This window comes from Candoia aspera, chromosome 7 (genome assembly GCF_035149785.1).
Source record: "Candoia aspera isolate rCanAsp1 chromosome 7, rCanAsp1.hap2, whole genome shotgun sequence".
In the NCBI taxonomy this organism is placed as follows: domain Eukaryota; kingdom Metazoa; phylum Chordata; class Lepidosauria; order Squamata; family Boidae; genus Candoia; species Candoia aspera.
This window is the reverse complement of record NC_086159.1, coordinates 71,950,586-71,974,923: the sequence shown is the minus strand read 5'-3', so window position 1 is coordinate 71,974,923 and position 24,338 is coordinate 71,950,586. Positions and strand designations below refer to the sequence as shown.

The window sequence follows — 24,338 nt, the reverse complement described above, 5'->3', positions numbered from 1 at the left end:
GACTTTTTTGACCTCTCCTGGGCTAAAGGCTTTCCCAGCATCTGCCAACACTCCTTCCTTGTGGAACATCCCCCACTTGCTCCTTCCCTGCTATAGTTTAGGAAGTCCCTCAAGACCTGGTTATGTTGTCAGGCCTGGAGTTCTTTGGGAATGGGAGACATTCTTAGATGGCTCCACTATGACTGACGTTCTTGCTCTCTCCATGGGGTTGATATTTTTAAATTTTTGTGGTAATTGTCTTTTTAATAATCATTTTATCATTTATAATGATTTTCTTATTTATTTACTGTTTTTATCTCGTTATACGCCGCCCAGAGTCTCCTTGTGTGAGATGGGCGGCCATATAAATGTGAGGAATAAATAAATAAATAAAACCACTGCCATTTAACCGTCTCATGAAGTTGGAATGTTTTCCAGGCCCTGGGAGACTTACACATCTGCAAATATCTACCCTAACTTGTACATTTCACATACGTATTATCTACCATGTTAGGATGTACCTCTAAGTGCATTTCCCATCCATGTCAGTTTCTTAGCCTACTGAATACATGTTTAGATTTTGGCCCTCATTTACACAACCGTGATTTTGAACTGATTCAAAGGCTATCTGATTCAACTTATCTCCCAGATCTAATGCTAGATTCAGAAATCCAAATCTTCCATTACCACTGGAAGCAAACCAGATGGCTATAACAATTTCTCAGTTTGACACAGAGCAATGAAATTTCCAAAAATAGTTGCACCTTCTTAACAAATGGCATTGGTTCTCTGCCCCTCGATGCTCATTTCATTGCCAGTATTGTAGTTAGCCCAAAAAGCTAATACAGGAAGAGGCAATTTACCTTGCTGGTTTGTATCTTGCTCTTTCAGAAGGAATTCATCTGCCTGATAGTGTGGGTGGGTGGAGGAAGCGAATTTTGTACTTTGAACAGAAAAGAGTTTCATGTAGCCAACTCTGAAGCCAGCCAGCAAAATTCTTGGATATTGTACAAGTCATGTCACAAGAAAGATTTCAAACTACGATGCCAAGAGTTGACAGGTTGTATGTGTGTGTCTGTGTGCGTGCATGCACATGTGTTTGTTCAAGCATCACCTGAGCAAAAAAATAACAATTATGGTTAACTGAGCTGATCCTTGTTGACAGTGTAACTGTATAAGGTTGACACCTATCTCTTGCATTGTGTAGCTACTTGGAGGAGGAGGAGGAGGAGGAGGAGGAGGAGGAGGAGGAGGAGGAGGAGGGATTTAACTATTGGAAATAAAAATGGACATAATGTCTGTATTTAAACAAAGCTTGGATGTGGGAGGGAATGAGTTCGAAAGGATAGATGATGATTATTTGGCCCAGTTCTCATCATCGTTAGCTGAGATTCTACGCTTGTGATAGAGAATGGATGTTCATGCATTCATCCATCTATAGAATAACATTTCACTGAAAGAGTGATAGAAGGATCATAAGTAACTGACATATATGCCTACATATACTGTACATCTTGCAGTGGTGGAAAATCTATAGGGATCCCAGACTCTGCTGCTGTTGTTGTTTATTCATTTAGTCGCTTCCGACTCTTTGTGACTTCATGGACCAGCCCACGCCAGAGCTTCCTGTCAGTCGTCAACACCCCCAGCTCCCCCAGGGACGAGTCCGTCACCTCTAGAATATCATCCATCCACCTTGCCCTTGGTCGGCCCCTCTTCCTTTTCCCTTCCACTCTCCCTAGCATCAGCATCTTCTCCAGGGTGTCCTGTCTTCTCATTATGTGGCCAAAGTATTTCAGTTTTGCCTTTAATATCATTCCCTCCAGTGAGCAGTCTGGCTTTATTTCCTGGAGTATGGACTGGTTGGATCTTCTGGCAGTCCAAGGCACTCTCAGAATTTTCCTCCAACACCACAGTTCAAAAGCATCGATCTTCCTTCTCTCAGCCTTCCTTATGGTCCAGCTCTCACAGCCATATGTTACTACAGGGAACACCATTGCTTTAACTATGTGGGCCTTTGTTGTCAGTGTGATGTCTCTGCTCTTAACTATTTTATCGAGATTTGTCATTGCTCTTCTCCCAAGGATTAAGCGTCTTCTGATTTCCTGACTGCAGTCAGCATCTGCAGTAATCTTTGCACCTAGAAATACAAAGTCTTTCACTGCTTTTACATTTTCTCCCTCTATTTGCCAGTTATCAATCAAGCTGGTTGCCATAATCTTGGTTTTTTTGAGGTTTAGCTGCAAACCAGCTTTTGCACTTTCTTCTTTCACCTTCATCATAAGGCTCCTCAGTTCCTCTTCACTTTCAGCCATCAAAGTGGTATCATCTGCATATCTGAGATTGTTAATGTTTCTTCCAGAGATTTTAACTCCAGCCTTGGATTCCTCAAGGCCAGCTTGTCGCATGATGTGTTCTGCATACAAGTTGAATAGGTAGGGTGAGAGTATACAGCCCTGCCGTACTCCTTTCCCAATCTTAAACCAGTCCGTTGTTCCGTGGTCTGTTCTTACTGTTGCTACTTGGTCGTTATACAGATTCTTCAGGAGGCATACAAGATGACTTGGTATCCCCATACCGCTAAGAACTTGCCACAATTTGTTATGGTCCACACAGTCAAAGGCTTTAGAATAGTCAATAAAACAGAAATAGATGTTTTTCTGAAACTCCCAGGCTTTTTCCATTATCCAGCGGATATTGGCAATTTGGTCTCTAGTTCCTCTGCCTTTTCTAAAGCCAGCTTATACATCTGGCAATTCTCGCTCCATGAACTGCTGAAGTCTACCTTGCAGGATCTTGAGCATTACCTTACTGGCATGTGAAATGAGTGCCACTGTTCGATAGTTCGAACATTCTTTAGTGTTTCCCTTTTTTTGGTATGGGGATATAAGTAGATTTTTTCCAATCTGATGGCCATTCCTGTGTTTTCCAAATTTGCTGGCATATAGCATGCATTACCTTGACAGCATCATCTTGCAAGATTTTGAACAGTTCAGCTGGGATGCCGTCGTCTCCTGCTGCCTTGTTATTAGCAATGCTTCTTAAGGCCCACTCAACCTCACTCTTCAGGATGTCTGGCTCTAGCTCACTGACCACACCGTCAAAGCTATCCCCAATATTGTTATCCTTCCTATACAGGTCTTCTGTATATTCTTGCCACCGTTTCTTGATCTCTTCTTCTTCTGTTAGGTCCTTGCCATCTTTGTTTTTGATCATACCCATTTTTGCCTGGAATTTACCTCCAATGTTTCTAATTTTCTGGAAGAGGTCTCTTGTCCTTCCTATTCTATTGCCTTCTTCCATTTCCGCGCATTGCTTGTTTAAAAATAATTCCTTATCTCTTCTGGCTAACCTCTGGAATTTTGCATTTAATTGGGCATATCTCCCCCTATCACTGTTGCCTTTTGCTTTCCTTCTTTCTTGGGCTACTTCTAGTGTCTCAGCAGACAGCCATTTTGCCTTCTTGGTTTTCTCTTTCTTTGGGATGTATTTTGTTGCCGCCTCCTGAACAATGCTGCCAACTTCTGTCCAGAGTTCGTCCGGGACCCTATCTACTAAGTCCAGTCCCTTAAATCGATTCTTCACCTCCACTGCATATTCCTTAGGAATATTAGTGAGCTCATATCTAGCTGATCTGTGGGTCTTCCCTAATCTCTTTAGTCTGATCCTAAATTGTGCAAGAAGAAGTTCGTGATCTGAACTACAGTCAGCTGTAGGCCTTGTTTTTACCAACTGTACAGATGTCCGCCACCTTTGGCTGCAAAGGGTGTAATCAATCTGATTTCGGTGTTGTCCATCTGGTGAAGTCCATGTATAAAGCTGTCTCTTAGGTTGTTGGAAGAGAGTGTTTGTTATGCAGAGTGAATTGTCTTGGCAAAATTCTATCAGCCTATGTCCTGCTTCATTTTGTTCTCCCAGGCCATACTTACCTTTAATTCCAGGTGTCATTTGACTGCCCACCTTAGCATTCCAGTCTCCCGTGATGAAAATAACATCTCTTTTAGGCGTGTTGTCCAGTAGGTGCTGCAGATCCTCATGGAACTGCTCTACTTCAGCTTCTTCAGCATTTGTGTTTGGAGCGTATATTTGGATCACTGTGATGTTAGATGGCTTGCCCTGAATTCGAACTGAGATCATTCTGTCGTTTTTTGGGTTGTATCCAAGCACTGCTTTAGCCACTTTACTATTAATTATGAAGGCTACTCCATTTCTTCTGTGGTCCTCTTGTCCACAGTAGTAGATCTGGTAGTCATTTGATGTGAAGTGGCCCATTCCAGTCCATTTCACTTCACTGACGCCCAGAATGTCTATCTTTAATCTTGACATCTCACCAATAACCACATCCAATTTGCCCTGGCTCATAGATCTTACATTCCAGGTTCCAATGGTGTGTTGATCCTTAGTACATCGGATTCGCCATTCACCACCAGCACCGTCGGCTGCTAGCTGTCCTTTTGGCTTTGAGCTAGCTGCGTCATCACGTCTGGGGCTAGTTGAGCTCATCCTCTGTTCCTCCCCAGTAGCATTTTGACCATCTTCTGACCTGGGGGTCTCATCTTCCGATGGTATACCGACATATCTCTGGTTGTACTGATCCATTTAGTTTTCACGGCAAGAATACTGGGGTGGGTTGCCATTACCTTCCCCAGGGATCGCATTTAGTCTGACCTCTCTGTCATGACCTTCCCATCTTGGGTGGCCCTTCACGGTTTAGCTCACGGCATCATTGAGGTGCTCAAGCTCCAGCACCACGACAAGGTAACGATCCTTTGCTGAAGCAGACTCTGCTAGTTGTACTTATTTATGGCTTAACATTATGGGTAGTTATGGTACTTATTTACAGACTAAAATTTCAAATTAGTTACTACAGGAACAAGCTATGCTTTTTATTCTTTTATACCTCTATCTTATATTTTGGCATATACCTCTGGGGGAGAGGGTCCTGATCACTCAACTATTTTCAGCAATGCTAAAAGTCATGCAATAGAGAAGTAAATATGATTTAGGCAGATGTAGCACGTTAAGACACTGTAGTGCTTAAAACAGTGTCTAGATGGCACTAAAGTCAAATATAACACTTCTGCTACTGCTTAGATAAGGCTCTTAAAAATGAGGAGGAGGAATTATTCCCAGTCTAATGCAATTCCAAAGATCTAATTTAAATTTAAATTTAAAAAATGCCATACTGGTTATCCCATGGAATCTTTTGTAATAATTTTTGGGAGACAAGTTTTCCTAAAGTGTACTTAAAAAAAAAAAAAATCTCATCTATAGTGCACATTTTTGGACGCTGTTTCCCCCAAATGTATTATTTTCCTTAGAAGCACCCTTTCCCTAATTTCTGTTCACATTTGGAGAAAATGAATGCTTATGCCTGTCTAATGTATCACAACCCCATATTGGTAGATTTACTTTTTATTTAAAACGCTTACAGACTATATATTCCCTGCAGGGTTCTAGAGAGATACATCATTTCATTCCTGTTGAAGTTCAGGCTAAATTTTGCCCCTGTAAATGAGCAGATCCAAGATTCAGAAACTTAGAGGGGAGAGAAAGAAGATTTTAAAATAATCTAACAGATGTATTTTAGTATTTTGAAATAATTATACCCTCCCACACACTGCATTAAAACTCCCAAGATAAAGATCAACTCCAATCAGCTCAACATCTTTAGGTGAAACTGTTTACGGAAAGAGGCGGGAAATGATGCACGTTTATTTGCAACCTATCTGCTATCTTCAGTCTTCATATTTTTCAATTTGGCAGATACAGATTAAGGTTTATGGCACATATTTGCTACCCTCATAGACTGTTGCACCATGAAGCCAACTGGGATCTTCCAACCCCCTGGGACTTCAGCCTCCATTCAATCTAATTTACATAGCAAAGGGCAAAACATTACAAAAGCACCATTACTGCATAAATTTAGGGTGGGGATAAATAGACTTCATTTTTAAATAACACGACAGATCTCCACAGGATAGATCTTGTGGAGATCTTGATAGCCCAGTGTGGAAATTCCAAGAGATATAATTGTGTTTTACATTTTCACAGGAAGATATGGCAGGAGAAACAAGTTTTGTCTCATCTCAGCTGTCTAAACATACCACTGCTTAGGGAAAATAGAGCAAATACTGCCTGCAAGCCTATAAAAAGGGAAAAAAAAGAGAGTGAAAGAGAGACCTTCACACATTTTTCTAGGTGGATTGTCAATGAGTTGTTTTTTGTAAGATTTGCTACAGGAGGACTCCCTGAGCTGTTTTCTGTTAATACTATCTGGTTAGTTCTAAGCAGAACCTCCTGATATTTGCTTATGGGAAACAAATAGGAACTCAAAATACCAGGTGTCAGACACAACAGAACCATTTTTTTTTTCCCAGATGGTTTGTAGAGTTGTCCTTAGAAGAGAATAATTTCTATGGAGAAAAGTTCAGATACTGATATATTGATGTACAAGCAGCAAGGAACAATGTTCTCCTCTTAGGAAACAAAGCATCCATCAAAGGACAAAGCAGTGATTGTGGATTAACTATCTATAGGTATATTTTAACATTTCACAGCTTTTCATACTTGGCTTCAACCTTCTCCAAACCCAGCAATGCTCAACCAGGTGCCCTGTTCAGACATTAGGCAAGATACAGTGTTATAGATTTGGGGATAGTGAAGTCTCAAGAAGAGCCACATTTTAGTGATGCTTCTACAGGGAATTTTGTTAGCAAGGTCCCTCGGCTGAAAAAAATCCAAGTCAAGAAAACTGGTTTTGGACTGCCTTTAAAAGATTTTTTTTTTTTTTAATGATGTGCTAATGCAGCTGTGAACACAGTGGCTGGGCTTTCTTCCCTCCTACTCCCCCACCCCTTGTTCAGCTGGCTTAACACACTCAGCAGCTGCTGTTTGCTAGACAGCAGTTCTTAGGGGTTAAAAGTTTGTCCTGCCCATGCAAATGTGTTCATGCCTCAGGAATCAAATGACCACACCAGAGCTAAAACAATATGCAAAGCATACAATTGGTTTTGGACTCCTACTATTCCAGATGCTAAAAGCTTGTGTTTAATACATTCCTGGCTAGACAAAACTGTATGCTGCTCTCTAGAGAGAGATATTTTTCTATTAGAGGGCTGTCTGGAATCTTAGCAAACGATACCAAGTCATCACATTTAAGCATCTCTTGGACATCTAGACCCAGGTTTTTCAAACTGGGTTGCATGACAGAGTTCCATAAGAAACTAGGGGCAAAATTTTCCAAACATAGGCAACTTTCCATCACTAGAGCTTTGCCTCTTGACCAAGGTTCTGGGATTTTTTTTTAACTTAGCAGTTTCATGGCCTGAAAAAGTTTGAAAACTTTTGATCACTAGATAAAGCAGAACCAACATCCACTCTGTTCAACTGTTTTTCTCAATGAAGATGATAGCAGGGCATTAAAAGGCCATCTAGCCTTTGTTTATAGGGTAGAACATGTACATTGTAAAGACATTCCCAGCTTCACAGGGGTTTTGACACAATGAGGAATCTGGAGACTTAGGGGAGATGAATGTTTTAATAGGCCATAATTTCCTTAATGGTCAATCATTATCTCATAGGCTTTGGTGGTTAAGAAGATGGTAGAAAGGAATCCCTGGAATATCAGAAAAATGTGGGGAATATTACTTACAAAATCATGGCATATGGTAAGATCTATGTTCATGGAAAAGAAACAGATCCAAAGCACTGAAAGTGAATGGAATGATGAAAATACTTCAGGATTCAGATATCTCTGAGGCAATGAACTGCTAAAAATGCTGGTGTTGCTTGCCTCCACCTACAGTACATCTGTTTGTATAGTGGCAAAAGAAATAATAAATAAATAAATAAATAAACAAACAAACAAACCTTCATGGTAATGCTCCAGATGAGAAGACAAAACCACATAAGTCAACCCTGAAACTTTCCTCTTTTGAGAATCAGGACTATGCAAAAAAAATTTAAGCTGGCCTTTAACTACAAGTGATTTTATGTTTGGTTTTGAAAAATGTAAACATTTAGGCTCATTTTCATCTATTTCTTGGGTGATATTTTTATTAAGAATAATAATATACAACATCCGCCTATCCCAGGTCCTTGGGAAGGACTTGATAGGTGGACTAAACATGTGGCTGAATGTGCGATCAATCATAATATAGTAAATATATATGCCACCCGACCCCCAGCATCTCTGGGAGACTTAACCACTGAAGGCAAATGAGAAAGAACCATAATTAATATAAAATGAACAGAATCCAGTTTAAAATATATGAACAGCAGTGAAAAACACTGGCAATGGGCTCAAAATGGAATGTTTTGAGTTTTTTTTAAAGTCTAGTGTCTGAACTCAACTCTCAAGGGAGTATACTCCAAAGCTAGCCAACATCACAGAGAATGGCCTTCTCCCAGCTGCTTCACACACAAACATGTGACTCAGAAGACTTATTTAAGAAGAGTCTAAGGAAGAGTCCTTCCTTAGTGCTCTAGTGCATGTCAAAGTTAGTAGTCTCTTAGTCAACCTCCAAGCCATTCCAGGCTTTCAGATAGTCCTTAGTGTAAGGCAGTGAACCTATTAACTGTCCTCTGCAAGGATCGCTATTATTGTGGTCCATAGAGTCAACCCTAATTGTTCGTGACTGCAGGAACAAGTCCACAAAGTTCTTTGCAACATTTTTGGGAATGGCTGAGAAGGCATGATTGGCCCAAAGTCACCCACTAGCTTTTGTGCCTTAGACAGACAAAACTCATGGTCTCCCAGCTTCTAATCCAGCACCTTTAACCACTACACCAAACTGGCTCTCCTTCAAGGGTCACCCCACAGAATAGTGCCTCATGTGTAGTGATGAAACCAAGTCTTAGATCAGCAAATATTGGCATGTTTCACCTAGGTGTGAACAACCTGCCCATCTAGCTATCTTAGAGGCAGCTTCTTATGAGAGCACTCACAACGTGGGGGCCTGGACTTTCCTGGAGACTAAAATTCCCATCCAGAATAAAGCCACTTTTGTTCCTAGTGGTGAGGAGGAGGAGGAGGAGGAGGAGGAGGAAGAAGAGGAGGAGGGGAAGGAGGAGGAGGAGGAAGAGGAAGAAGAGGAAGAGGAGAAGGAGGAGGAGGAGGAAGAGGAGGAAGAAGAGAAGGAAGAAAAGGAAGAGGAAGAGGAAGAAGAAGAAGAAGAAGAAGAAGAGGAAGAGGAGGAGGAGGAGGAAGAGGAGGAAGAAGAAGATGAAGATGAAGATTGAACTACCAAAGGCTGTTTTCTAAATTTTCAGATCTGGCACTGAATCTGGGCAGTTAATAATGGTACAGTAAGTTTAAAGATATGAAAAGTTGTGTGGTGCAGTATCAACTCTATTTAACCCCTGGATAATTTTATTTTTGGAGACATACTGCAGATCATAATCCTAACTGTTGATGCTCACACATTATTTTCAACCACTTTTTCCCCAAACTCTTTTTACCTCCATTCCATTTCTGAAGGACTGTGTCAATATTGAGAAATTCTTATCAAACCACCACCACCACCACCACCCATTCATCAGCACAGCAAAGAGCAACTTACTAACTTCATAAAGGGGGGGCTTTGGAGTAAACAAAGTTGAAACAAGGGCTGAACTGGTCTTTCAAAACCATCTGTGTTTTCCACAGAGCTGTTATATTCAGGCCCCACCTAGTGTCCAAAACTTTAAGGACCAGCTTCCCCCAAAGATGATCATGGTTTTAAAAAAAATTGTGGAATGAAGAGGTCAGTCAGCTCCTTTTCCATTAGGCAGGGAAGAAGCTACTACTTTAGTGTTTAAATTCCTCTTTCCTCCCCCTACCCTTTGTCTTGTAGTAAACATATAAGTTTGCAGGCAGAGAATTCCTTATTTAGATAACCCACATAGAATGATCTAATGATATGCTAATAAAAAAATAGAGATCATACTTAGTTTGGAATATCAGGAAGCTTTAAACTTAGGATTCCAAAGCAGCCAGCAGGACTACAAGCTGTTCCAATTTCCAAGACAATTATTTGCTTGTTTTGCATCTGTGTCAAGTGTGAAAAGTCAGCTTCGAAGTGTAGGCAAGGAATCAGTGAAAAGCTAGCTTGGAACAAAGTCATCATCAGCAAACATGTTGTGCTCAGACACAAGAACATTAACATGTGTATTAGTGTATATTACCAGACCCCAAAATAGCATGCACACACTCTGTTCACAAATAATGGTGCCCTGAATACTTACTCAGCTGTTTTTACACTGGCTGCAAACCAGTTGACCCTGTTACATCACCTATTGACTTGAAACTGGTCTGGTCTATCCGTTTAGTCATGTCCAACTCTCGGTCACTTTGTGGATCAATGCTCTCCATGCCTTTCTAGTATCTCTTACAGCTTCCTTTAGAGACCAGTTCATTGTCTCAGTGTGTTTCCTGGTTGTTAGGACACTACCTGCATCTTACACCCTGCCACTCTGTGCTGGACTGTCTCTGAGGCCTCTCTGCACAGTGTGCACCTCGGGTCCTGCCTAGTGTGGTAGACCCCTGCTTCTATGGTTCTGGTGCTTAGCACCTGTTTTTGTGCTGCTCTGATCAGTGCCTCAGTGCTTTTAGTCCAGCCCTTTCCGGCCACTGGTAGGATTTCCCAAGGTCAGCCACCTCAGCTGTCTGTCGGTGGGACATCCCATGCAGGCTCTTGTCTTGCCATGGCACTTCCTCGGCTTGATCTTCCTTGATCTTATCATATTTATATCTATATAGGTATAGGCATTGGTATAGGTATAGATATATATTACATATATACAGAAACACACACATGCATACACACACACACAATACAGAACAATCAAAAGTATAGCAGTGCTAATAAAATCAGAAAAAATATGAATAATGAATAAGTGAATGACATTTGTAGAAACCAAAAGTATATCCATAAAATGTTAATATAGAACTAGCACAATCCTTTAACATATTATTAACATATTATTAAACCTAACCATATAAACCATCTATCGCTCCATCCTCTCAGTTTTAGTACAATATGTTATTTCCATGCAATGATGTTTACATAATACGCTTCAATTCTTTATATTCTATCACGTAAGAGCCTTAGAGGATGAAAAGAAAAAAGAAAGAAAGTGGATCTTCTATTAATATTAATTACAGTTTTGACTGTTACAAGTATTATAATTATTTCACTTTTCTTCAAAATTAAATATGTTTATATAGTAAAATGAAAAAGGGAAGGAAAAGCATACATTGAGGTATTTGTGTACAATAATAGTTTTGGTCTTAAGGTAAATTACTTGTTATTAAAGTCTCTGTTATGTTGTTGCATGTTGAAGGCTACCATAATTTTGATTTTTGCTTTCCGATAAAAATAATTCCTATTTTCATTGAAATGTAGCATTGCCACCTGCTGGCCACAACCTAAAGTACAGATTCTCTCCACCTGCAGGTCTGACAGTTAAACAAAAAAATATGAATTCAGTTCAGTGATAGCAAAATCCATGTCATTAAGGTTTGTTTTTTCTTTTCTTTTCTTTTTAAAGAAAACATTAAGATGAACATTTGAGAATCCAGTTCTCCAGGTACAGCCTTTGAAGCTACAGAATGATTTGGAAATCTAGATTCCTGGAGTGGATGTGAACTGTGATTGTGTAAGCTAGATAGAATAAGACAGAATTTCATGGTTCTTTCATATGCTGCCTTTTCATCTGCAGTTCTGGTGTACCTTACGGGCCTTGTTTTGAGGAGAAAAACAGAACCAAGTGCCTAATTAGATTCATTCCTGAGCTCCATAGGGGTCCAAGTTGATACTGATTAATTTCATATCACGCTTTTTGTTTAGAAGCCCAAGGTGGCGTACATAGCACTCCTACCTCTTTTGACATAACTCTGTGCAATAGGCTGGATTCAGAGGGTGTGACTGGTCCAAAGCAACCCAGGGAACGTCTGTGGCTAAGGGAAGATTAGAAGCTAACAGTCAGCTAGAAGCTCGGTTGCCTCACCCAACATCCTCATCGTTAGACATGCTGGTTCTTAAGCTGCGAGAGGGGGACTGGCCCAAGTCATCCAGGCTTCCATGGCTGAGGGAGGACTAGAATCTGGATCTACCTAGTCCTGGTCCAACAGTTTTACCACGTTTGTGTGTGTGTGTCTTCAAGTCAGTGTTAACTGATGGTGACTGCCTGAAAAGTCCCTGCAGTTTTATTGGCAAGGTTTTTCAGATGTGGCTTGCCATTGCCTCCTTCCTAGGGCTGAGAGAGAGTGGCTGGCCCAAGATCACCCAAATGGCTTTGTGGCTAATGTAGGACTAGAACTCACAGTCTCCTGGTTTCCAGATTGGTGCCTTAACTACTACACCACACTGCCTCTCTAAGTTCCCGGATACAATCTTTGCTGCTGAAAAACAGCACAGTTTCCTGCTATTTTGAGGTGGGGAACACTGAGCAGCTGTAGGATGTCACAAATGGAAGCAGACTCATGGCTCAAAGCTAGTACCACCCATTTGTAACATAGAACCTATCTTATAGAGTACCTGCAAGTGGCTACCATATTTATCTTCCAGATGCCTGTCTGATGATGCTAGTAAGAATGTTGTGGCTACTAAATATGTGAAATGGCACCATACACACTTGGCATTTTTTAAAAATCACGCTCACATTTTATTTATTTATTTATTTATTTTCTATCCCACCTTTATTGTTTTTATAAATAACTCAAGATGGCGAACATACCTAATACTCCTTCCTCCTCCTATTTTCCCCACAACAACAACCCTGTGAGGTGAGTTGGGCTGAGATTAACCTCATTATGTCAGCTGCTGATTGGTGTTTTAGTCTTACACATCAATTTATAGGAGGCTGGTTTTGATATCATGTGGGCACATCACATCAAAGCCAAACCTATATTTGCTGCCAGTGCAACAGGATAGTGGAGCAAATCAGAGCTCCTTGATTAATTCTTGGGGCATATGTGGCAATACGATTCATTCTTGCGTTCTGTTTTTACATGTGCAGGTTTAGAGGGAAAAGTTTCATTTGTAGCTTTGCTCCAGAGCAATGCCCATCTCACTTGAGTGCATGGATATCACCAACATCTGCGGGGTGGGGGTGGGCAAAGGGTAAAAAAGGCAAGACAGCAGATGTGACAGCCTGATAGAAGCCCTGGCCCTTCTGAATATGTTTCAATGCTGTATGCATGACCACCATCTTGCTATTTTTGATCTGCCCCCCTCATGGACATTGGAGGTAGGCATTAAAGCATCACTGATCAATCTATTGATTGCTATGTGACCTGGATTTCTAATCTTATTTAAGAACAGTCCAAAATGGTACAGATGTATTGGATATACCTTCCAATGGTTAGGCTCAGAAATAAATCACATTCAACATTCAGCTGAAGAATCAACTAAGGTTTTCCGGCCTCTGTTCTCTGGATGTATGGAGTGAGAACTTGAGAGTTTACACTTACAAATACACTCTGTTAAAGAAAAAAAAATGCTGAGAAATGGTCACTTCTGTCAGAGCACCCACCCTCTGCAGCATTGTCCTGCCAGAGATTGGCATAGTTCCCACTCTGAAAATGTTTAAGGCCTCCTTGAAAACCTGGGTAGTTCCCCAGTTCTGGAATTAAGATCGGTGTTGAAGTTCCAAAGCATTTTGTTAGTTGGAATGTTTGCCTGGACATCCATTGTCTTTTCATGTTGTTCTTGCTTCTCACTATTTTTCATCTTGTATGCCACCCAGAATCTGGTGGAGTTGGGTGGACTTCTGAATTAATTAATTAATTACTGATCTAAATTCCAAACCCCACTTGTTTATTTGGGACTCTTTCTTCTGCATATGAAAAAAGCAATCAGGAATCCCAGGAACATTACAGAACCAATGGCAATTAGCAATGTTTGGATGAGGTGCAGCAACTCAATCTTGCCAATCACTTCTGATCGGAAAACTCCTGCTTTTTCATCACTGATAATAGCTGTCTGGAAGAAGAAAGAAAAAAGAGAGAGCTTGCAGCATCATTCCAGCATCAATACAGGACTGAACACTGAGCAACAGTAACACGGTTCTCCATCCCAAAATAAGTACTATCTTGCAGTTTGCACAATTTTGCATAAAATGGTATATACAACTGCAGCAGGAAAGAAAACTATTGCAAAGAACAAACTGATATTCTGTCACCAGATGGAACAGCAGCAGAGATAGAAGGACCAACACAGCAAGGAACTGAGGTCTGGACTTGCCTTACATCTGGTTTAATAAAAAAGATTGATGGATCATGAGCGCTATTACTCCCCATGTGTCCAATAATGTGCCTCTCCTGTCATGCAAAATACTACAATTCAGTAGCCACATTTAAAATGCTTTTTTTTTTTTTGGTGGGGGGAGAAGGAGAAGCACTTCTGCAGCCCTGGATTTTCAAAAATGTGCCCCCTCCCACTGGATATTAACAAGCGGAAAACCTGTCACTATGTTGCCAGAATGATCAAGTGTTTTATCTTCACATTCCATGCCTGCAGTTACAAACTTAGCACAAGGACAAGAAGAGAGCAGGGCAACATCTCCCTGATGCCCGAGATGGCTTCATCCCAAGAGCATTCTAAAGCCTCTGTGCCATCCAAAGGATACTGTCCAGAATGGTCTTCCTTCCTTCCGTGTAAGGGGCTTGAGGAAGGGAGGGGAAGCAGCTCATGATTGGGAAAGGGGAAAACGGATGAGACCAGAAGTGGGTTTCTACTGGTTTCCTTCCAGAGGAGACCAAGACCAGGTAAGCCCAGGGCCTGTGGAATTTCTCACAGCTCAGGGAACTTGGACAAGCCTATTAGTCAATACATAATGCATAGGTGACCACACAGAAGCAGGCCTTGTGAAACCAGATTGGCACAAAGAGTCAAACTAAAAGGGAGGAGAAAAACAATTGAAAAAAGAAACCTACTAACCTCATTCAGCCACAGAATAGGAAAGACAAATTCATCCTTAATCTTTTTTAGTGGTCTGCAGGAAAATAAATTAAAAAGGAAAACAAAAGCAGCAACATTAGAAAAACTCAGTCCTGGCCAGCTATCTTCGGAGAATACAAGGAATGGCTACCACATTTTTCACTTTTCTCAAAGCCTCTTCGAACTCTCCTTCTGGAGAAATGCATGTTTCTTCTTGGTTCTTTCTCCAGCCCCAACCAATTAGAAATGTCCACGTTCACTTCGATCATCACCTTTGAGCAAAAGGCTCCTGCTAAATTCTGGTTTCCTAGGCCATTCAGTCCTACTACTTTTTTCCTCTTACTATTTCCAACTTTGGCATTCCGGTTTCAGCAATCATTTTATATTTTCTATCCGTGTTTTGTTGTTGTTTTGGTAAAAATGCAGGAGTGGTTTACCACTGCCTTCTCCCACCCAGTCTGAACTGATGCCTCTGACATTGCCACTAAAGTCATCTTCCTATATCACTGCTGCCCAATGCTGACCCAGAGGGGTTCATGCAGTACCCTAATAATGATTCATTTAAACTATTGGTCATTATTATGCTACAGTTAGGATATCTGAGCTTTCTTTAGATTATAGCACTAGTGAATTTTTGTGGAAAATGAAAAGAAAGGGCAAAGGATAGGATGGAGCACAAGATAGAATATAGCACTTTGGGGTCTATTTAATATGCAGGAAGTCACTAACAGATTGGTGTTTATGCAGTTTTCTTGGTCAAAGTGCAAAAGTGGTTGGCAGCTGCCTTCTTCCAGATCAGTCTTGTCTTGTCTTGTCTTGTCTTGTCTTGTCTTGTCTTGTCTTGTCTTGTCCTGTCCTGTCCTGTCCTGTCCTGTCCTGTCCTGTCCTGTCCTGTCCTGTCTTAACTATAGAGTCTAGCCTACAATCCTAGATTTTCAAGGGTTTACACTAAATCCAACCTTGCATGCCTTTTTTGCAGAATTAGCCAATGTCATTTTATTTTATTTTTATTTATTTATTTAATTTTATCCCGCCTTTATTATTTTTATAAATAATTCAAAGTGGCGAACATATCAAATACTCCTTCTTACTCCTATTTTCCCCACAACAACAACCCTGCGAGGTGAGTAGGGCTAAGAGACAATGACGGGCTGAGGTCACCCAGCTGGCTTTCAGCCTAAGGCAGAACTAGAACCCGCAGCCTCCTGGTTTCTATCCCATTGCCTTAACCACTAGACCAAACTGGCTTATGTTTAAATTTAGGTTGTACCACTATATGCATCAGAAAGCTGCAAAAGGATCAACTCAGAAATTGGGTACAATTTCCACCATATCCATAAGATGTTGATTGAGTAGAGAATATGCATCCAAATCTGAGTCAGGCCCGATTTATAAAGGATATTATGTGGTGTCTACAGCATGCAGTTATGAAAGAGATGCAGCTTCAGTGCAGATGTCATGGCTGTCATCTTGCAGATTTTGACCCCTCCCCAAGATGCTGCTGCCCATAAGCCAGTTCTCCTGATAAGCAAAAATGCAGAACAATCAAACCATTGGCCAACTTTTCCCCAACAGAAAAAAATAGCAGCCAAGACTTACGTGATTTTTGCATTCGGTTTCACTAATAGACTCATCTGTAATTTTTTGGCAAAGTGCAGGACAAATCCTGTGTTCTAAAACAAAACAAATACAGTGAGCATTGTGGGGGGGAAACATTCACAGATTAGCAGAATTAAGGAGGAAAAATGCATTCAGGTGCTAAGTTTGAAAGGGCTTTCACCAGCATTGGACAAGGTTGATTCTCAGTACCCATAACTAACTTCATTACTTGTTTCAGTGATTTACTTGCAATTTCTTACACTGGATGATATTCATTAATTTAGAGATTAATGTTTGCTTTCAAGATTGGTGTCTCACTTTTAAAATGTGCTCAGAATAAGCAGGAAAAATCACACCCAACCCTCCCTAAGTACAGGCTGATGGGCTCTTGAAATTCTTCATCCAATCTGTGGACAATGAAATAGGACAAAAATTTTCACTTTGGTGCACAAATCCAAAAATTAACTCCAAGGATCACATTCTATGACAGAGACAGTGTCATGAGTGCCGTTGAGCTGAAGACATCAGCGCAATGGCACACATGACAATAGCAAGGAAACAGGGGAAGGGGCTCAAGATAAGTAGCCATCAACTTACAAAGACTGAAGGACAAGAGACAATGGCTAAACGGATCGCGAGGCACACCCAAGCTGTTAGCGCTAACGCAACGGAGATCGCCCAGCTGACAGCAATCACCGGAGGAATAGGGAAACCGATGATGGGCGATCCCGGAACGCCAGCGGGGCCTCGCAACCCCTCACCTACCGGCAGGACAACGTGTTGGACAAAGGGGGGTGACGTAACCGCGAGTGAGGGGGCGCTGACCGGCGCGGGGTATTTAAACCCCGCACCGGCGCGCTCCTGTCACTCTCAGTTTTTTTCCTATACTGTACCTACACTGTGAATAAATCAGAGCCTGTTCCACAGAACCAGTGTCTGAGAATTATTCAGAGGTAGGCAGCGCATGACATAAAGCTGAGAGTCATAAACTCAGCCTCGCCGAGCCCCACCGGACGACAACGAGCCGCGGGAGGAGTAGACAGCGAGAAGACCAGGAAGATGAGGCCAGCGCGACGCGGACAAGGAGGGCGAGCCGCACGGCAAGAAGCAGAGGAGGACCGACCGAGGCCAGAGGCACCGCGGACTCCCGGAGCCATTGACGCCCACCCGAGCCTCAGCTCCAACCCCAAGGGGGTCTCGGAGCTGGTACAACTTGGAGTCACTTACAGGTTCCACATCCAGAAAGGTTGTATGCTCTTCCACATTTGGCTTCATTCCTTCAACAAATTGAAAAAGGGTCTTACTCCCATGCAGGAAATGGGGCAAGGAGATGATGACTGGTTTTTCTGTAGAAATAAAAGGGAAATGAAGGCAATTTATAATTCAGATTATGAAGTTCCATTCTGCTTAATGCCTGAAGTATAAAAATGGAGGTGAGATAAAAGACCTGCAAGATTTAGCCTTTCTGTGGAGTTGATTTCCTGGGTCTGGTCTACCTAATGGTCCTTACTGAATTCTGGGGGGAGCAGCTCCAGCACAGCAACAGCCACTCCCAGCTAAAACTTGTAAGACTATTTTGTAGCTGAAAGGTTCCTACTAAATGCATTAGTCCCTTTTGTATCAACTCTGATGTTCAACCTGTGGCCAAAATGGTTATGGAACACTCACTGAACATGCAATGTCAAGCTCTGATTTTGATGCAGCCAAAAGTCACAAATGGTACAGCCAAGATTCATGTTTTGATATAATTTCAGTTTTAATTAAGCCTTCCCCTAACCCTAACCCTCCCATTTTTTCTTGTTACCTTCTTTGCAGGAGCTGATATCCAAAGCTCCATTTAATGTACAGTTCTGAGTTGTCTTCTTATCCAAGCAGAAGCAGGTACTATCAGGATTAGAAAGAGGTGAAGCAAAAGCCGATGGCGGGATCATGAAGCGATAAAGTAGGATGTCTTTCACTGTCTGCTCACTATCATATGTTGCATGGATTGACCTATACAATAAAAGTAATATGAAACAGCACCTATGAAGGATCATGCACCATGAGGAACAAGATCCCCCAATCTTGAAGTCATCAATCACATTTCTCCAAGCATGCGTTGATCATCTTTGATCTCATTCCTTTATCAAAATGAGGGGATCAACAGTCAACTTAGCCTCCACCATGACACTTAGGTGAGGTAGGAGTGATTGGCATCTCACCAAGGCAGCAGCAGAGCCAATCATTCTTTTTGGGATGCACAAGTTCTAAAAAGCCATATAAGGACAAAGATGACTAACATCATACGCTCGGAAGGCCTTGAAATCTTGGGTTTTGCATAGAACACAACTGGTTTCCAATATAATGGGAATGGTATTGACGTGGTAAAGGTCTCTGCATGTTAACAGTTTGGGGGTAAACTAGATCTTGAGTGACAGTTTTAATAGAGAATCTGCCAATCTCTACGGTTAAATTTAGCAGTCCAGCCCAACTAACTCTGCCAGCCTGCTGGTCGAATGTTGTTGATTTTCAAAATTCTATTATTTCTGAATCAAAGAATGAAACCAGTTGTTCAAGATCATTTACCTGCAAATATCTGAGGAAAAGAAATACAGCACATCACTCTTGCTGACAAAAGGGGCGAACGATGACCCGTCTGTGAGTAAAAATCAGAACATCATATGAATGGTGAGCCTCCCAGCTCATACAAAAAACTTGCGTCCAAGTTCAAAGCATGCCTTTACAACTGAGGCTGGCTCTGACTGTGATTCCTGTTCATCTAGCTCAGCTGTCCAGTTCTAACTATTGGGCTATCAGAGGCTAAGGCAGGTATTCCAGAACTAAGGAAAATAAAGCATTTCTTCTCCTTCTTACAACATCCAGGTAACGCTTTACAGGAGTTTACACACCTAGAACCTGCAAGGCAAAATATTGACTTATAAGTAGTTTCAACCTGGAAGACCAGTTATCAACCAGTAGCCATGGCATAGCAAGGTGCCCAAGACTATGGATTTTCTTCTAGCCTCAACACTGAACTTTGATGGAGCAAAGGACAGAAGCAGCTGCATTTTTTGGAGAGGGTGGATGTATGGAGGTAGGAAAGACAACAGCTCTTAAATCAATACACTAACAATGAACCAGCCTAGTATAGCTCACGTACGTGGTATATCTCTTGCTCCCCACCCACAAAACCCCATTAAGTGTGCCTAGTGCATCTGCTGCAAACCATGAGGACACCAAGTTTACTTGCACCCCAACATCTGACACAAATCATAGTCTATGCCTCCACTGTATGTGCCCCCTCATTCCCCCAATGTTGCCCAACTCCACTGTAATTGAATTAGTTTAGTGATTTAACCAGAGATTGTACAGACCCATAAATAATAATAGCTAGGTCACTTCCTTCTCTCTCTCTCTCTCTCTCTCTCTCTCTCCCTCCCTCCCTCCCTCCCTCCCTCCTGTTCTTTTCTTTGGGATCTTTCCAACTAGACATCAGTTCCAACCTTGCATACTTATAATACATGCCAAAATTTGTCTGTGTGCTCTACACAGAAATAGAAATTCAATAATATTCCATTTACACACTTACCAGTGCCATTCACCATACCACAATAACTTGGCCAGTATTCAACAGTGCTTTAAAAATAGAAAAATAGTAATAATAATATGCAGGTCAGATGATGCCTTGCAGTTTTCTTGGCTAAACAATTGCCTTCTGAATCTAAGGAAAGTGTGGGAATTAAACAACTTCAGGGGCAGAGTAGATATTCTATTCTCAAGGGTTTTTGTAACCATATTCCCCACAAGAAGGAATTGAGAAAGGTATAAGAATACATGTTAGCATGGGAAGGGTGTGTATAAAGCAATGCGCAAAGTAACCACAGCCTCCTGGTTTGCTAGAGCAGGAGTGAAGAAGCAGGAGAGCGGTACAGTATTTATATGACATACACTGAAATCTCATTGGCTGTGATCACATGACTCTCCTAGGTGGATCCAACAGGAAATGAGGGTTTGAGTATTGGAAGAAGACCCCAACAAAATCACTTATCTCCAAATACTAACCCACAGGATGTTTGTTTCAGCTCCAAACACCCCAAGTCTGTTTCAGGCTAAATCAATTTTCCCTTGTTAATGATGCTGCACACAGATGAAGTTCTAAAAAGGCTTTAGAAAAATGGGACTTCTCTGGGACTCCATCTCTTCTGACCTTTCCTTTCCTCCCTACACTCATACTGGGAAGAGAGACAAAATGGAAAATAAGGGAGGAGGTTGGTACAGTTCACCAACTCTGTCTAAAGGGGTGTCAACCCTGATTGCATCGCTGTGGATTTTTAATCATCCCCCACCCCCAGCATTTGAAGGAAAGTTACAGACTCCCAACATGTCTTAGAAAGTGGGTTGTTCCTGGCTGATTCAGCCATCAGTGTCTCATACAGCTGGCAGATGGGAGTGAGTCAGTTAAGGAAAGGGATAGTGTCGTGTGAACTTGGTCACCCTGTCTTCCTTTTACTGGACCTGGAAGCCCATCCAAACCCACTTGGATCTGCCGAAATGGGTTTGGATGGGCTTCCAGTTCTAATAAGAGGAAGACTAATCTGCCCATGTCTCTGTGTTGGGATGGCACATAAGCTCTACTAAAAATGCAATATTCACTGATTTATACTAAGGACTTGACTCTATGGCTCAAGTGAAAGATCATCTTCTTAGGATTGGCCCCGTGGTGACAAGAAAGGTATGTTATGCAACAACCTAACAACTCTCATAGAATGCTACTGATCCATAAGGGTCAACCTTTATCTTCTCTGTGCTCTTCCCTCTGCCCAAGAATTTTAATAAGCATATGTAGATATCTTGCAAGGGAGACCAAGCTGAGTAATAGCAACTTGCCCAAAACATCTACACTGCTTTATAATACAGCAAGAATTTGAAACCTAATGTCAACCGTTCAGACCCCAAATCTGATGATGACAACCAATGAAATTTTGGTCTTCAATACAACATGATAACCAACATACCTTTCTATGCCTGAATATTGTGCAACTGCATTGGGAAATCTTATCTATCTAAGAAAGCAGATGCTGCAAGAATTCACAAAGCAGAAATGATTGCTAAACTAAACTACTGTAGATTCTGAAAGCAGATAAATAAATATATCTACAGTATAGTATACCTGTTGTTTTTATAACTGTGGATAATTCCTTTCTTGCGTATATCATCTTTCCCACTGTAAATTCTGTAAGGGCCATCAAGTGTTTCATTGTACTTGAAGGAGATACAGAGAGAGAACAGAAAATTATTTTTTGACACAAAGAGGCTTGATCATCAGGATGAATTCTTTACTCTTTAAAAGTCAGTGTTACAAAATCTAAATTATGTCTAACATTCTTCATTTTTTATTTTTAGCAGGCAACTTTTTTTTCTCTTGTACCTAGGACATGGAGATCTTCATGTCTGAAATGTGGTCACAGAACATATTTATCCAGAACATCCAGAATATAATGTTAGAAATTCTAATTATTCCCAAAATGACAAAGCTAGTCCAAAGGCAGGAGGAAAGAAAATGGAATCATCATGTAGGATGAGGAAGCTGCACCATAAATGTCCATAAACTATTTGCATTTTTGTCATAGTACAAGAAACAAGAAAATAGTCCCAGTTAAGGAAAAAAAAAGTCTCAAGATGGTCTGAGTCAGCTTTAGACCAAGCATTCACGTTGTTTAAAAATAACCCCAAACAATTTAAAATAAACCCCCAGTAACCACAACATGGCCATATGGAAATGACCATTATTTCAACCTCTGTATTATGACAAAGATGCACATAGTTTATGGACATTTATGGTGCAGCTTCCTCATACTACATGATTATTCCATTTTCTTTTCTCCTGCCTTTGGACTAGCTTTGTCATTTTTGGAATAATTAGAATTTCTAACATCATATTCTGGATGTTGGTCATGCAAAATCTGCCACAACTTTAAGTTCATATCCCACCCTCCCATTTTTCAAGCACATTGACAAAAACAATATTAAAATATCTCCCTTCCTGCAGATGATGGAATAACAGTATCAAGATGCATTTCCAACAAAGGCATGTATATACCTATGGTTTAGGATGAATTTTAAACATATAAAAAGTACAAAAACAATCCCTTGCAGGAAAATGGAAAATTCAAATCCCAACCCTTTCACTTCTTCTGAGACAATGCTAGTTAATTCAGATGTCCAAGTTCCCAGGCAAAAAGAGGGAAAAAATCCAAACACCGATGAAAGAAACTTGTTGCAGACCAAAAATAATTTGGGACCATGCCTGATAAAATGCCTGCACTAAAATACAGCATGCACAGGGATACCTGAAGTGATTATTCAGGTCAAGTGCACGGTTCTTTTCTCCATCAAGTTAGCCATCAAATGAAGAAACCCAGAGTTACAGCTGAATCTGCTAGTCCATTTCTACTACACAGAAGCAACTCCCACATTGGCACATAAAAGTGAGATAGAGAACCTTTGCTTTCTGCTGTGAAGTGAGAAAGTCAAGTCACCTTTGAGTCAAGGTGTTGACTTATATATTGTAGACATATCTAGGCATTTTATCACCTTTTTTGGAATATTTTTTCTCTATAAAGTAGATCTTCCCAGTTGTTTTCCCCATCCATTATTTATTCATTTATTTATTTATCATACTTGTGCAGACCAAAAATAATTTGGGCCTATGCCTCACTTCTCTGCTGTGAAATGAGATAGTCAAAACACCTCTGAGTCAAGCTGCTGACTTATATTGACTCATCTGTGCATTTTATCACCTTGTTTGAGAACATTTTTGTCTATAAAGTAGATCTTCCCAATTGTTTTCCCCATCTGACTATTATCCTGGACTTGCCCTGCTTAGCTTTCTAGATCAGCCACAGTCAGACTGGTGCTATCACCTGATGACAGGAAGCAAGGTAGGGAAAGTACTTTATACCCTGATTAAAATCCCATTTGTTGCTATGTCCTTTATTTCTGACACCTGATGGAATAGATTGCTATCAGCAATGTTTTTTCTGTGTAGAATAAAAATCTCTGGAATTTGGATATGTCATACTAATATATGCCAAATGCTACCCTAATGTTTATGTTTTGAACTTTTAAGGATGTGTTTATTAAATGAAGATACACTCTTTGCTAAGAATCATACTACAGGTGATTAATTTTCCCTTTGAATTCATACTTACAGGATAGAATACTCCAACAACTTTATCAATGCTTGATATTGGAACTATTTTCAGGAAAGGATCTTCATAGCCCCAAAGTATTTCTTTCACAGTTCTAGTTTGGAGGAATTTTGATTTTGATGAAGTTATCAAGATATCCATCATTGCTTGAAAATGTTCATTTGGAAAGACAACAGGTGCAACCTGCAGCAAATACAAATACGTCTAAAACCTAAACTTTGATACTGGGATGAAAACCAACAAAAACTTTTCATAACAGGCTTGAATTAAATCATTTTTGTGATCAAATCACATAATATTTTAAGGTTTTGAACCTTAGCATGTGCTGAAGAATTTGATTAAGATCAATGTAATGAGAATGCATCACAGTTAAATAATAAATATGTTTGCAATGGATGTGTATCTTCACCATCAAAGCAGACACACATTCTTGACCATTCCTTCTGTAGGATAGAGGAGATAAAAATAGTTTTAAAGATTCTGGAAAAAAAAATAGGTCAAAAATCAGAGGTGAAGAGAACAATGACAATGAAGAGAACAATGACAATGAAAGATTAATGTCAGATCTTCTGGTACGTGATGTCTCATTTTGATGAAAAGTTCAGATAGAGTAACAATACAATAAGGAATAGAAATATATGGGTTT

The 24,338-nt window shown here is 40.6% G+C and overlaps 2 protein-coding genes across 3 annotated transcripts in view; both read right to left on the bottom strand.

Annotated features, from left to right (window-relative positions):
- The window catches only part of LOC134500729 (platelet glycoprotein 4-like), a 461,190-nt gene that overhangs the window by 335,727 nt on the left and 101,125 nt on the right, over positions 1-24,338 (bottom strand). The gene's annotated exons all lie outside the window — the stretch shown is intronic.
- The window catches only part of LOC134500724 (platelet glycoprotein 4-like), a 33,265-nt gene continuing 22,594 nt past the window's right edge, over positions 13,668-24,338 (bottom strand). For both annotated transcript variants that reach the window (XM_063308090.1, XM_063308091.1), the window contains 9 exons: positions 23,693-23,875; positions 21,652-21,743; positions 20,071-20,117; positions 19,068-19,137; positions 18,307-18,494; positions 17,730-17,848; positions 16,503-16,576; positions 14,904-14,958; positions 13,668-13,946 (listed from right to left, as the gene is read on the bottom strand). In XM_063308090.1, the coding sequence (XP_063164160.1) occupies positions 13,782-13,946; positions 14,904-14,958; positions 16,503-16,576; positions 17,730-17,848; positions 18,307-18,494; positions 19,068-19,137; positions 20,071-20,117; positions 21,652-21,743; positions 23,693-23,875 (993 nt within the window). In that variant the 3' untranslated portion in view covers positions 13,668-13,781. The remainder of the gene's footprint in view (positions 13,947-14,903; positions 14,959-16,502; positions 16,577-17,729; positions 17,849-18,306; positions 18,495-19,067; positions 19,138-20,070; positions 20,118-21,651; positions 21,744-23,692; positions 23,876-24,338) is intronic.